At 50.1% G+C, this 14,702-nt stretch overlaps 1 protein-coding gene across 1 annotated transcript in view; it reads right to left on the minus strand.

Annotated features, from left to right (window-relative positions):
• Positions 1-11,320, minus strand: part of CLIC3 (CLIC family member 3) — a 24,808-nt gene extending 13,488 nt beyond the window's left edge. Inside the window, exon 1 of the mRNA XM_088459139.1 lies at positions 11,078-11,320. Coding sequence (XP_088315265.1) covers positions 11,078-11,143 — 66 coding nt within the window. The 5' untranslated portion in view covers positions 11,144-11,320. The remainder of the gene's footprint in view (positions 1-11,077) is intronic.
• Positions 11,321-14,702: the final 3,382 nt, after the last annotated feature.

A 14,702-nucleotide genomic window follows, 5' to 3' on the forward strand; every position in this document is an offset into this window, starting at 1 on the left:
GGTGACAGTGTATGGAGTACTCCCAGTGCTTGGCATGGTGACAGTGTATGGAGTACTCCCAGTGCTTGGTGTGGTGACAGTGTATGGAGTACTCCCAGTGCTTGGCGTGGTGAGAGTGTATGGAGTACTCCCAGTGCTTGGCGTGGTGAGAGTGTATGGAGTACTCCCAGTGCTTGGTGTGGTGAGAGTGTATGGAGTACTCCCAGTGCTTGGTGTGGTGACAGTGTATGGAGTACTCCCAGTGCTTGATGAGGTGACAGTGTACGGAGTACTCCCAGTGCTTGGTGTGGTGACTGCGTATGGAGTACTCCCAGTGCTTGGTGTGGTGACAGTGTATGGAGTACTCCCATTCGGATGAGTATGTGATGAAATACTTGCTGGGGATACAGTAGTGTGGGTGTCACAGTTTCACTGCATGTTTAGTTTACATTCCCCAGCCATAAGAATGCAATGACCTAACATGAGGGAGAGCAGAGGAATGACAGGCATCCCAGGGGCCGTGCGCCTTGTGTAATTGTTAACCCGGCACCTGAATGTCTTTCCTGCGCTGTCTGCAATAAGCACACAAGATCTTTGTGCTGTTACACACCTGTCGGTCCCACCCATGGGTGGTGGTCTCGCCGCTGAGACTACTGAGAAAATACTGATGATTTACTAGAAAAACCGGACTTGCGAGTATCGGCACCAATTCCAGTCACCGCAGCATCTGCCTCTTTAGTGAGAGGGGAACACAATGGGATAGTTGTCTTTGAGGTTGAATACAGATCAGGAAGATAATCGGTGACTGTCAGTGGTACTTTATATTCCCAGTCCCAGTTTGTACCTTGAATTGTTTTGTGTCTTGACCATAAACAGCCCAAACGTATATTTTGGGGACCAGGTAACCTCACTGGTGTTTTTTTTTTTTTTATATCTTGTTGGACATGGTGGGTCCGATTCTGAGACCGTGTCTGCGTCTTTATGCTAATGCCGCGGTCGCAACATCGAAGCTAGCTGCAACTTATTGGTAGATGCAGTTCCTGCTCCACGTAGCGTCCTGTGCCTGCGTTACTGTTTCTTTAGACGCAGCCACTGTTGGCAACACGCCCCCGTCTAGCTGGCCACCACCATTTTACCTCCCAGGAACGTCCACTGAAATCTGCAGCTCCTGCGCTCAAATTCGCTCGGCGTCTCCCAAAGGTTGCCATCGGTACTTCCAACATCGGCCAACTGCGTATCTGCATTGCGTACAGTTAGCGTGCTCCTCTGAATCGGTTATTTAGCATTGTGGAACAACTTTTTGGGGCCAGGACAACAGCTGGGGGTAGGGGGAAGGACATTGGAAGTCCGGCATTGAATGGTTGCCAGGCTTCCAACGTCAAACCCCAATGGTGTGATGACAACTAACCATCACATTGCAACCATTCGATGGTGTAACCATCGATGGTTTTACTGTGTGGATGTGCAGAAACATTCAGAGCTTCGCACAGTAGCTAAGTGGCAGACACTTACTTTTGGCTGTCCACAGCTGCGCAGAAGCAGCTAGCGCCATCAGATGAGTATCAGTAAGCTGCATCCGATGGCTTACAACCATCCGATACCTGCAATTCAATGGGAAAAGTACTTCAATTGAATAAGAAACATTGATGGATGCTAACCTTCGGCTTCCGATGTCCATCCGTAGCTAGGGGTCCACAACTTGTCTAAGGGCCTGATTCAGCGTGCCTGCTGAACGCAGATCCCCGATTATCGGGCATGCGCAGGACCCATCCTACGAGTGTGCATAATGGGTCCTGGTAAGACGAGCGCAAGCCCTGATTGACGGGCAGAGGCATTTAAGGGGCGGGGGCGGTCGGCATTCCTGGAAACTGCGTGGACGTACGCAGTCTGCTGGGCTTGTAAGCCAGCCAGCCTGAGTAAGCTAAGGCTTACTTCGCTGGCTGGCCGCCTGTCCGGGGACGATGTTCGACCACCGATGGTCGCGATGGTGATCCCAGCCTACGACCTTGCAGTGCTGGGATTGCAAATGCAGCAGGGGGTGTCATACATGGGGTGTCATACACCTCCTGCTGCATCTGCATTATTGCAAGGATTGCAATTGCCTGTGTGCAGCTTTGCAATTACGATCCTTGCTGAATCAGGCCCTCAGTACGGATCACTATTGCGATCGCAGCTGTGAAATCGCACGCAACGTAGCTGCGAAAATACACTAATACTTGCCAAAGCTCAGCCAGCATAAAGACACCCACTTCTGCTTTCTCACATCCATCTAACCTCGCAGTCCTGCGTAAGCATCGGTGCCATTGATGCACATCGGCCCGTCACGCACATTTACAGCAGGTCTGACCAACCGCAGAAACGACAAGTCTCTTTGCATGCAGTGAGTACTCAAGCTGCGTATGCACTCGTTTCTGCACGCCCCAGTCACCACCCCTAAACGCTGACAGCCTGTCACTCACTCTGCGATGGATCTCCTTGTGCGTCCGTAAACGCAGTGCGATCGCATCGCACCCGCACTGCGGCTTCTACACATGCACAATCGCTCGATCTGCATATGCAGTTGCTGAAGCGGACCCTAAATTGCAGTTGGGAGATATGTACCGAGACGCCTCTTATGAATTTTACGATATATGTTTAAAAATACCAGGAACAGAAACCAGCCCAGTTCTGTCCTAAATGCCACAATGAGGACAGACGAAACCCAGAGAACGCTCTCTTCCACGGAGATTCTCCCATATGACTCATTTAATTAGAGGCGTCATTATTAATTGATCTCGCCACACCTTGTTCTGGCACCAGCAGACTCTTCGAGCAGCTCAGAACTTGTTGTGCCATGTACAATGTACTGCATCGGCTTCAATTGTATTTTTTGTATCTTGAGTGCATCGGCTGATTCATTTGATGCTAGTTCTCATTTAATAACATTGCATTTATGTGCAAAACGTTCACTGAACCACACCAGCCAGTCTCTCGCTCTCATTGGGTCTTTCCGTAATACACGACTTAATGTTAACTGTTTGGTTGGTTTCTGTGGTCCAGTAAACACCTTTCAGCTACAGGTAATGGAAATGAGCCCTAATGTGTCACAAGGATTATTGCTTTACATCCCCTTAGTCATATATTTATCCCATAGTTTTCTCAAGGGGACTGGCCATGGGCTCCGTACGGTCTCCTGCTTGTAGCCCTACTGCCGTTATAGAATAATCCTAATGCTGTAACCACAGTTCTAAGGTTGCTTAATCTTCACAGCTGAAACCAGAAAATGCGACAGCAGATGAGCAGTGGTACCCCTGTCCGAGCATGGGGCTTTATGGTGGCTCTGTGGGGCTATTTGCTAGCATGTGTAGTGGCAATTTGTGGTTATATTCTTGCATGGGCTGTAGCACAGCGTTGACCAAGTCTATCCTCACTGCTGTAGCACGTAACACTATAAACAGTCACAAATGCAATGTTTAACCCCTTATTACTACACAAAGTATAACATCTGCCAGTAGGGTCACACAGTGAGAAAGTTTTTTGCATTGGTCTATTGGGGTTAATTACGTTACATATTTTAAGAGCCACTCTATATTCTCTACACGGTTATGCAACCAAGATTTTTGTGGGTAATTAAGTATGTGTGTGTTGTTTTATTTTCTGTGTGTGTTTATTTGTAATTAGTGGTTGCGCACCTTGTCAAGTCGGATGAGTACACGTCTTTAATTCATCAAGACTTTTAAAGCTCAGGAACAAGGAGTATTGTTCCCACACTGTGGCCGGGACAGTAATACCCCTTTTACACCAGAGCAAAAACCTGGGTTTTTGCTGGGTCTACCCGGGTCGCAGCTCAGTGTAAAAGGGTCCCTGAAAAATAACCTGGGTCAAGTGACCCTGCAATCCAACCCAGGTAGCTACCAGGTAATGGTGCAGTGTAAACGGTGCAACCCGGGTTATCTGACCTGGGTGATGCCTAAAATGAGCGGATTGGTGGTTGTGGAGCATTCACCTCCCACTTTTTATGACCTCACAGGTTTAGCAGGGCAGACCTGAGTTCAGTGTGAACAGGGCTGATTCTGGGAGTAACCCAGATCAAAGGTGCAGTGTAAATGGGTCTGACCAGGGTTGGAACCATGTCCAAAAACCCAGGTCGGACCTGGGTTTTTGGTGGAAAAGAGGTATAATTTATGTCTGTACTCCTAATGCTAGACATATATATTGCTCTATATCTTCCCAAGCATTACAAGTGTCAGATACACACGTGCCATTTTACACAATGACCTTATTGCTAGTCTAGACCAAATTACACAGGTGACAGGGCCACTTGGCGCATCTGATTGGTCTAGCTGTTATTGTAATCCCCTAATTGGAACGAGCCCAGACCTGCTTAACAAGGGCCGAAGTAGCGGAAGCCTTGAAGCCACATACCTGACAGTTACCTGCTGCCAAACACTGAACGCTATTAATGGCTTTCACAGGATATGTGTGGGAGGTGGACAGTAGTTAGAGACGGCTGCACTTCTGACCTGCCACATAATCCTCTTCTCACAAGTTATAGATAAGTCTGAAATGTGTTTAGGAAGTTACAAGGTGTCGCCGAGACCCGTCATAATTCCAAGAACAGGGTTGGTTTCAAAGATCTGCAGGAGCCATCTCCATTTAGCTGCTGGATGGGCAGAATTCAGCTGTCATGGCTGTTGCCCTCTGTGTTCCTCCTCCGGTGACCTCCGTGGCCTCTTCAGTAGTAGCCGGGGCCGCTTCAGAAATTCGGCAGCATGGCCCTCACTAACGACACCTGCATGTAGGGCCGACGGAGGATGACGCTGACGACCCACTGAAGTGCGCAGCGTCAGCGACATAGTTGGGTGCACACTAGACAATGTGCCTGATATGTCGGCAGGATCGGACGACATAGTGTGTACCCAGCTTTAGGGGCCCATTTATCAAAGGGAATTTGAGGTAAATTACCTCAAATACTAAGTATCCCCCGGATGTATGAAGGAGGGACTGCAGCAGGTATCCCTCCATTGCCGCTGGCAGCTGCCTCCCCCATGCAGTACCTCCATTGCCGCTGGCAGCCGCCTCCCCCATGCAGTACCTCCATTGCCGCTCACAGCTGCCTCCGCCATTTTGCAATGCGATCATGGGCGGTACTGCATGCCCAAATCACATTGCAAAATGCGATCATTAATAAATGGGCCCCTTTGGGAGAAACAGCATCCGCTCTCACCCCCCCACACTTCTGGAGTCGCCATCTTCTGTGTGATCCATTCGGAAAGATGGCGCATCCGCTGGGGTGAGCAAAGACTCTGCCGTTATTATGCCTCTGAGCAGTGAGTTTCTTCAGGAAGAATCCAAGTTAGGGTTCAGTGCGTAAACCACACATCACATTTCTGGCAATGTATCTCAGTGGGGCAAAGAATTAGCACAATGGGCCACCTAGTAGTGGAGGTGATATGGTAGGATGGATGTGACCGCCCAATGGCTTGTTGAGCGGGACACTGACATTATCTTTATGCCCTGGCCTTTTCAGTTACCAAATTTTAACCCAATGGAGCATCGATAGTCTCTGCTGAAATGACACCGGAGAACTCGTTTATCATCACCGGCAGACAGGCCTCATTTGAGTAGCTTTCTTGTGGCCTTCTTCCTGTACAAATCCAGACGTTGTTGGCCCAACACCTGGATTTATATTGATGTTCCAATCTATGTATATAGATGTGCGCACGTTGAAAACGGTAATTTGGGATTTCCAGGCAAGCTTCGCTTTTGGGAAAGTGCGCTTGATTGAGACTGAGTTGTTACTCATTCGACTGTGACTGTGTTCAAGTTACGCGCCTGCTATACGATCGATCGCATCTGAGGGGAATTTATGTCCAACGATATAGAGAGGAGGTCTGTTACCTCCAATTGCACCAATTGGTATCTTTTATACTTTTGCTGACATTGTACCTCACAAACATTGCAGTTATCAGGTACAGGGGCTCCGGTTTTACAAGTGAGAAAGTGACTGAGCTACACCCAGGTGGCAAACCCAAGGGTACTTCAAGGGTGGTCATACTAAGTAATGCAGGAAAGAATCTTTATAAGTATACTGTAAATGCTGGCTGGGAGCTTCATGTGTATACAGAGCCCAGGGGGCAAGGCCAAGAGGGCGGCGCGGTTGCTTTCCCCGATGGTACCCTTTTGCAGCTTGTGAGGTGACTTCCTGCTCCTCCGGTGCTCTGTGATGTCATGTGGTCACGTGGGCCAGGGGGGATTGTGCTGGCGCAGGGTGCCCCTTGTGCTATGTTACGGCTTTGTTTGTATGATATATCTATCATGTCCTCTATATTAGTATGTCTTTCATGCTCTCCTATGTCCTAGGAAGTGCTGAGGCTGTGCTCTGTAATGTTCATCTGGGGCTGGCCTCGGGACTATAAAGTATCCACTAGGGACTGGGATTGCTGCCTCCAGGTTCTGATTGGCACACGGGCCAGTCAGTAAAAAAATCAAAAACAAAAAAAAACAGGGCTGACCATCACTTGGTGAAACCATCGATGGTCATCCATTGCATAGTTGGCCACCATCGATGGTTACTTGCTATTTTGCCATCGATGGTAACCAATAATGGTAATCACACCGATGATCATCCTAAAGTCTGTAATTTCTCCCTTTTTGTACTGGTATCATTATTCAAGCATGCAGTGATTACTCCTCGTCTGAACCCCCCCCCCCTCCCCACAAAATTCTTATATACACTGCGAGTGCCATTTTAATTTTTCACCTGCAACCTGCTGGGAGCCAGCAGCTTACAAAGGCCGCTGCTTCGTAAGTAAAGACCCTAGGTATCAGGACACGGCACTATCCTGGTTCTCATTCTACTTATCAAGTCACTCTCTCAGTGTTTTCTCACTGTCTGTGTTGGCCGTATTACTGACTGTCTCTCTGCCATTTCATCTTGGGCGTCTTACCTTGCCTGGCATTTTTAGGTCTGCTGACAATACAACAAGCTACCCCGCCCCTCACACCTGCTGCCTAGGTGTCATCCTTGACTTGGAACTGTTCTTTGCGCCCCACATTTGTGTCTGTTCCAAATCCTACATGTTACATACATCTAAGATATATTCCCAGAGTACAGTCATCTCACATAAGATACTACGGAATACATACGATTTACCGCTGGCCGCATGGCCGGCGTTTCAAATCCCGACAGCGTGAGCCCGGCAAGGGTGAAAATCCCGATTGTCCTAGGTAAGTATTTCCTAACCTAATTTTACCCCCTAACTCTAACCCTCCCTTAGGGATGTCTAACCCCCCCCTTCCCCTAGCCTAAACCTAAGTCCCCCCGGGGGTGCCTAACCCTAACTCTCCCTTCCCCTAGCCTAACCCTAACCTCCTGGGGGGGGTGCCTAACCCTAACCTCCCCTTAGGGGTGCCTAATCCTAACCCCCCCCTTTCCCCTACCCTAAACCTAAGTCCCCCCCGGGAGCCCTAAACCTAACCCTCCCACGGCTGTCCGCGCCCGGCTTACTTTCGATCGGTAAGCCGGGTGTCAGGCTCCCGGCGTAGGTCTAATGACTGGTGTCGGGATTTTGACGCCAGTCATCAGACACCTGCCAGGACTAAACAGTCGAGATGCCGACGGTCGGCATTTAGACCATCGGCATCCCGATACTACAAAAACTTGAATTCATGTACTCATTATCTCCCACAGTGACTATTGCAATAGTGTCCTCCTCATTGCAAAACCAGCTTTTGCTGCTGCTCCGCCCTGTCTGTCCTTACATCAGCGCCTTACAGAGTACGTGAACGGTATGAACAAAACTCACATTAGTGGTCATAGCATCCAAATAAGCAGCAGGATAGCAGAACCCAGGGCCGTAGCTAGGGTAGTGCGGCCAGTGCCATTGCACAGGGCACCACTGGTCAGGGGTCGCTGTTTGGGCCTGTCACATTTCTATTTATTATCATTCTCACTTGTAGCTTCCTCTTATTTCATCCCCAGCATCTCCTGGCCTCTCCTATCTCTTCCCTGGCCCATCCCCATGAAGCCATGGCCCTTTTTTGGGTGCATTATGTCCCTTTGAAAAATGTAAGGGGCGCCAATGCTCTTTCTGGCACAGGGCACCAAAAAGTCTAGTTACGGCTCTGAGCAGAACCCAAAGGTTTGGAGCCGTTGTAGGCGTTGGGGAGGAAATATGGCATAAGTTAGGGAAGGAAAAACACATGAGGGAATGTGGGTACAATATAAAATACTTATAGTAATATTCAAGGCCATAAACAAGACGACATCACCACAACACACATATCTTCCATCGTCTCATCTCCCAACTGGACCCCTCCGCTCTGCGCAATATCTGTATATCTCATCCACGCTGATCACCTGCTCCCATTCGCGGTTACAGGACTTTCTTTGGGCTGCACTCACTCTGTGGAACACCCTCCCACGCACAACAAGACTTTTCTCGGGTCTCCAAACTTACAAGTGTTCTCTGTACACCAAGATCTTCAGACAGCTTATTAAATCCCAGAACCAGCCACTTATAACCTCACTACACTATTGTACCCGAGTATCAACGTTCTGTACAGTTCACACAAAAAGTTGCATGTGTGTCGTTTCCGTATTCTGACTACCCTCTACCCCAGGCCAGCACTTATTACCCTTACAATGTGGCTGGACTAATATGCAATATGTAGCACTTAATGCCCCATTCTGAGGTGGATGGATTTAAAACATCATCATTGTGACTCTGCGCATGCGTCTCGATTGTTACCGCAGATGGGAATTGCATGGCGATCTAGGCAATTCCGATGGGCACTCCTGGGGCGTGGCTATTGGAGGTGGGCATGTTGGTGTCAGGGAAACTGGCAGCCATGTACCGTCGGACATTCTAAGCAACCATAGGGCTGCCAATGTCCAATTGAAGGTGTGACTATTTGCGCACATCGTCGGATTAGGACGTCTCTGTAGGATGCCCATCAGAGTGGCATTAGCATAAATCCTCAGTGGCAGCTGTGGCAAAAGTCGCAGCTGCTACTGCAGCTCCGTCCACCTCTAAATCATGCCCTTAAACTCATGTACCAAACTCCAGGGCCGTAATTAGGGATGTGCAGTCTGTGCAGCCGATCGTGATGCTCCAGACAGGCACCCTGCAGCCTGTGCAGCCGATCGAGATGCTCCAGACAGGCACCCTGCAGCCTGTGCAGCCGATCGTGATGCTCCAGACAGGCACCCTGCAGCCTGTGCAGCCGATCGATATGCTCCAGACAGGCACCCTGACGTCTGAGCAGCCGATCGTGATGCTCCAGACAGGCACCCTGCAGCCTGTGCAGCCGATCGTGATGCTCCAGACAGGCACCCTGCAGCCTGTGCAGCCGATCGATATGATCCAGACAGGCACCCTGCAGCCTGTGCAGCTGATCGATATGCTCCAGACAGGCACCCTGCAGCCGATCGTGATGCTCCAGACAGGCACCCTGCAGCCTGTGCAGCTGATCGATATGCTCCAGACAGGCACCCTGCAGCCTGTGCAGCTTATCGGAGCGTTCTAAGGACGTAATGACGTCCGGGGCGAAGGGGCCGGGCTGGCACAGGGCGCATTTATGCCCTGTTACGGCTCTGCCAATTTCCCTATAGATTGTAAACATGTGACCCGGCCCCTCCTACCTCTGTCTATTTATATCCACTTCTGTTTTATTACTGTGTTTATTCCCAATTGTATAGCACAATGAAATGTGGTATTGCTATATTATGTCTATATAAAGTAAGTTAAAGTTATGAATACTGTATTGAGTGTATGCACTTACACCACATAATTGCTGTTAGTAAAACCAAAAGCAAAACTGTTAACAACACCACAATAAAGCAAGTCACAAAGAGCTGCTTCAGCATGTGCAAACATTCCCAGAGTGCAGCATTGCTAGTGCAGACACACTCATTGTTTTCCTATAGTCAAATGCACATAACATAACTAGGGGCCCATTTATCAAAATGTTTTGAGGTAAAATCCCTGAAAACACCCGTTTTCGGGGGTTTACCTCAAATACTAAGTGTCCCCCGGATGTATTAAGGAGGGATCACAGCAGGTCCCTCCAGTCCTGCTCGCAGCCCCCTCCCCCATAGGTCTCTATGGGGGAAGCGATGCTGCCAGAACTACCAGTATCCGGAATGCGATGCATCACCGATATTGGCCTCGGCAGCTAACGCCATCTGTAGCCTATGGGCTACACCGCGCACTATTAGCCAGCGGAGGGATCCGCCGGAACCCTCCCTGGCTATGGCGGATGTGCATGTGCAGTCCACGGGACTGCGCATGTGCACCACCCCTACACTGACTGGCCGGCCGCTCTCCGGAGACATCGCAGGGATGGGCTCCTTTCAGAGCCCGTGTCCCTGCCTGTCCCGGCTGATCCATCCGGCCGAAGAGATCGCTTTTTGCAATGCGATCAGGGGCGGTACTGGCATGTCCTGATCGCGTTGCAAAAGCGATCAGTGATAAATTAGCCCCCTAGAAACAGCTCATGAAATCAGTATTAGACAGTATCTGTACTTAGGGCCTAATTCAGCATGTATCACAACTGCGTACGCATTGCAGTGCGCGATGGCAGCATTGCGATCACGCAGACTACGGAAAGCCGTCACAGAGTGAGTGACAGTCAGTGAGCTTTTGGGGCCGGTGACGAGTGGTGGTTGTGCTTTTGCTAACATACTTTCAGAGCTTAGCTGCGTATGGAATCGCAGCCGCAATAGCGATCCGTATTGAATCAGCCCCTCAATGCACTAATAATGCATGGCTGAAAATACGGTAAGCGAGTCACAGAAACATCATTACACCGGCTAACGTAAGTCATCGAGGACCCTCGGCGTCTAGTAACCATCAGTGTTTTTATTTTTAGGGTGCTGCAAAACAGTCGGCGCATCAAATCATGGGGAAAAAAAAACAACAACCCACAAATCCTGTTTACAAACTGAATGAGCCATAAAATGTAGAATTCTGACGTTTAGCAGATTAGGTTAGAAATAGGTTATATGAGTGGGGTGTAAGAATACAGTGAAGCTATTAAATGTAGGATGTGGGTGTAATAGCCTACAGCGTTCTATAGGGCTGGAAAAGAAAAGGGTATAGGGTTTCACTCTTACCTTGACATAGAGCTCGATTTTTGGCTCAGCGGCCGCTGCTGCGCTGCTGGGTCTCGCGGATGCCATGAAAGGTATTGAATCCCGGGGCCCTTCTGGTTGCTGTCGTCTACAAGTGCCTGATCTTGTGTCAGACTCCGTCCGAGCGACTGCCGCCTCTACTTCTCCCTGCTACTGTATTTTGACACTCCCTCCTCTATGAAACCTGTACTGACAACATTCCTGCCTGTCACATGCCAGTCAGAGATGCTCCTCTGGACATTCCAATAGGCACATTGCACCATTTCCTAGTCATTCCACCCATCCCTCTCCACCATGCTCACGTACTGCTCACACTGTTACCTGGTGAAACCCTGCTCATGTCATTATTCATTATATAGCGCAGACATATTACTCAGCACTTTACAGGTAATATTTGTAGTCCGTCACATCAGTCCCTGCCCCAGTGGAGCTCGCATTCCATAACACACACGAACGTTGTTCTGTCAAAAAAAACAATTAGCCTACCAGTATGTTTTTGGAGGGTGGGAGGAAACCGGTGAACTCAAAAGAAACCCACGCGAACACGGGGGGTGGGGAACATACAAACCCCACACAGTGTTGGTCAGATATTGAACTCATGACCTCAGGACTGTGGGGCAGTAACTCTGTCTATGGTGCCACCATGCTGCCCGTAACACACAACAGTTTTTGTAGCATAAAATACGTGAACTTTTTGCCCAGATAACTGGTTGCAAACACAATGCACCAATATAGATTTGGCGCATATTAAGCTTGACACTTACGCTCACTAACACCTGGAGAGATGGGACATAGGAGCAGACCGGTGTAGGCGTAAGGCAGTATGGGCATGTTTGAGTAATTGGGAACAGATACAGACTGTCAAAAGGACACAAGGATGTCTGTCCAAGACATATTATTTGCAGGTACCCGAGGTTAGCTGCAAATAGCCCCCCCCCCCCTATGACTAGGACTGCTCTCCCTATCTCTTCAGGACAAAGACTGCTCACCCTACCCCGCAATCCAGAGTATGGACTGCTCACCCCCTCCACCTCTGAATATGGACTGCTACTAACCCCTAGGACATGGACTGCTCTCACTAACCCCCCCCCCCCCCCCTGGGGAAATGGACGGCTCACCCTACCACCTCAGGATAAAAACTGCTCAGCCTAACACCCAATCCAGGACATGTATTGCCCACCCTCCCCCTTGGGACATAGACTGCTCACCTCACCCTAATTCCCCCCCCTCCCCCCCAGGACATGGACTGCTCACCCTACTTCATGCAGGACATATGCTGCTCACCCAATTCCCTCTTTCCCCTCAGGACATGGACTGCTCCTCCTACCCCATTCAGGACATAAACTTCGCACCCTACCCCACTAGTACATGGACTACTCCCCCTACCTCATGCAGTACATGGACTACTCACCTTGCCCCCTTGACATGGACTGCTCATCCTACTACACCCTAGGGCACCAGAACATGTACTGCTCACCCCTTCCCCTCCAGGCCATGAACAGCTCAACCCCCCCCCAGGTCATGGACTGCTCACCCCCTCCTCCAATCCCCCCCCCCAGAGCATCAGGGCAGGGACTGCTCAACCCCCCCCCCAGTACATGGACTGCTCACTCTACCCCCCTTGACATGGACCCCCCCCTATCCCAGGACACAGACTGTTCAGCAGGTTATGGACTGCTCACCCTACTACCCCCCCCCCATCCCCCCAGGACATGGACTGCTCACCCTACTGCCCCACAAGGACATGGACCTCTCACCTTACTAGCTCCCTTGGCCATGGACTGCTCAGCTCCCCAGGACATGGGCTGCTCATCCTACTACCCCCCACAGGACATGGACTGCTCACCCTGCCACCCTCCCCCTCAGGACATGGACTGTGCACCCAGCCCCCCCAGGACATTGACTGCTCACCCTACTATCCCCCAGAGGGGATCAGGACATGGACTGCTCAACCCCCTCCAGGACATGGACTACTCACGCTACCAAACCCCAGCACGACATGGGCTGCTAACCCTAGACCTCCCCAGGGCATAGACACCCCTCCTTGAATCTTACCCCACTCCCTCCCGAGCCTGGCACTTAGTTATGATCAGTAGGGGTTGGGGCCGCCTAAGGGGTGTGTAGCCGCACAAGCCATGCGCACGCCTATGATATGTATATTAGTATTGTTATTGTAATACCTTGCTGCTTATATGGTATACGGCTCCTCGGACTAGTGTACTCAGTATGTCATTAAGTGACAATCATATGGGCATAAAATCTGGCAAGTCCTCAGTACATATCACTGTTCAAATGTGTGGGGGTTCTTGTTATACTTGCGATATAGAGGGTATTCACTTTATGAATGTGTGTGGGTTACGCTAGGGAGGGAAGGGGTTACCTTAAGTTAGAGGCGTGACACATTAATCCCAGCCCCCCATTCTCGCCCCTAGAAATACTCCCTCAACTCTGCACACACCTGCCCCCTTTTTAAGTCCCGGCCAGCCCTGAAGGCACATCACTCAGTGACACATACTGTATCTCCCAACTGGAACCGAAACAGGACAAAAGTCCTGAAACACAGGGACGGTGGGACAATCCCCTCCATTCAGGACTGTTCTGTCTGAATGGCCCAGTTGGGAGGTATGAACAAAATGAAGATAAAATTAAAAATATAACAAAGTAAAGACACCAGTGATATAAATACAGACAAAGTACTGTCCTGACTCCTGTAGCTGTAACCCAAAACACAACCTAAAAACAGCAGAGACCAATGACGAACTGAACTCTAGATCAATGAGTCTCTAGAACAAGGGTTCACAACCCCGGTCCTCAAGGCACACTAACAGTCCTGGTTTTAGTGATATCCATGGTTGTGCACAGATGGTTAAATCAAAATAACTGAGGTACTAATTAAGGCCCTCATTCAGAGCCGTACGCTCTGAGCAGAGCGCACGCTCTGAATGAGGGCCGGGCTCCATGAAAATGGAGCGTCCTCCTGGACGCTCGTATAGCTGTGGGTCACCACCCACAGGCTATACGAGTGTGCATTTTGATGGCCGCGATGGTCGTGACCATCGCGACAATCGAAATTGCGAGCCGGAGCCTGCGGTTGAGGTTTTCAACCGCAAGCTCCGGAGTGATTTTGGCTCTATCAGAGCCAAAATCACTCCCACTGACATCACTAGTGATGTCAGTGGGCCGGCTTTTGACGGGAGGCGTTCCCGTGGGAACGCCCCCGTCAGGGAGGCACGCCCCGGCACGCCTACCAAAGGGGGCGTGCTGTCAATCAACATTGACAGCACGCCCCCTGTGATCGGACACAACGAGCGAAGGACTTTCCTTCGCTCGTCGCGTCTGGCGCATGCGCACGACGGAGCTCCCTCCGTCGTGCGCATGCTCAGTCCATAACATCGACCCACTTGCGAGCGGACAGCCGCTCGCGAGTGGGTCTGAATCAGGCCCTAAGTCACTTGTGCTCAAGTATGGCTATCCCTAAAACCTGGACTGTTAGTGTGCCTTGAGGACCGTGGTTGGGAACCCCTGCTCTAGAACATACTATTTTAGCAAATACATGGCTTTATCAATTAGTTTTCCCTCTACGCCATGATATCATCAAGACAGAATT

This window comes from Taudactylus pleione, unplaced genomic scaffold, assembly GCF_031769625.1.
Source record: "Taudactylus pleione unplaced genomic scaffold, aTauple2 ptg000897l, whole genome shotgun sequence".
Taxonomy (NCBI): domain Eukaryota; kingdom Metazoa; phylum Chordata; class Amphibia; order Anura; family Myobatrachidae; genus Taudactylus; species Taudactylus pleione.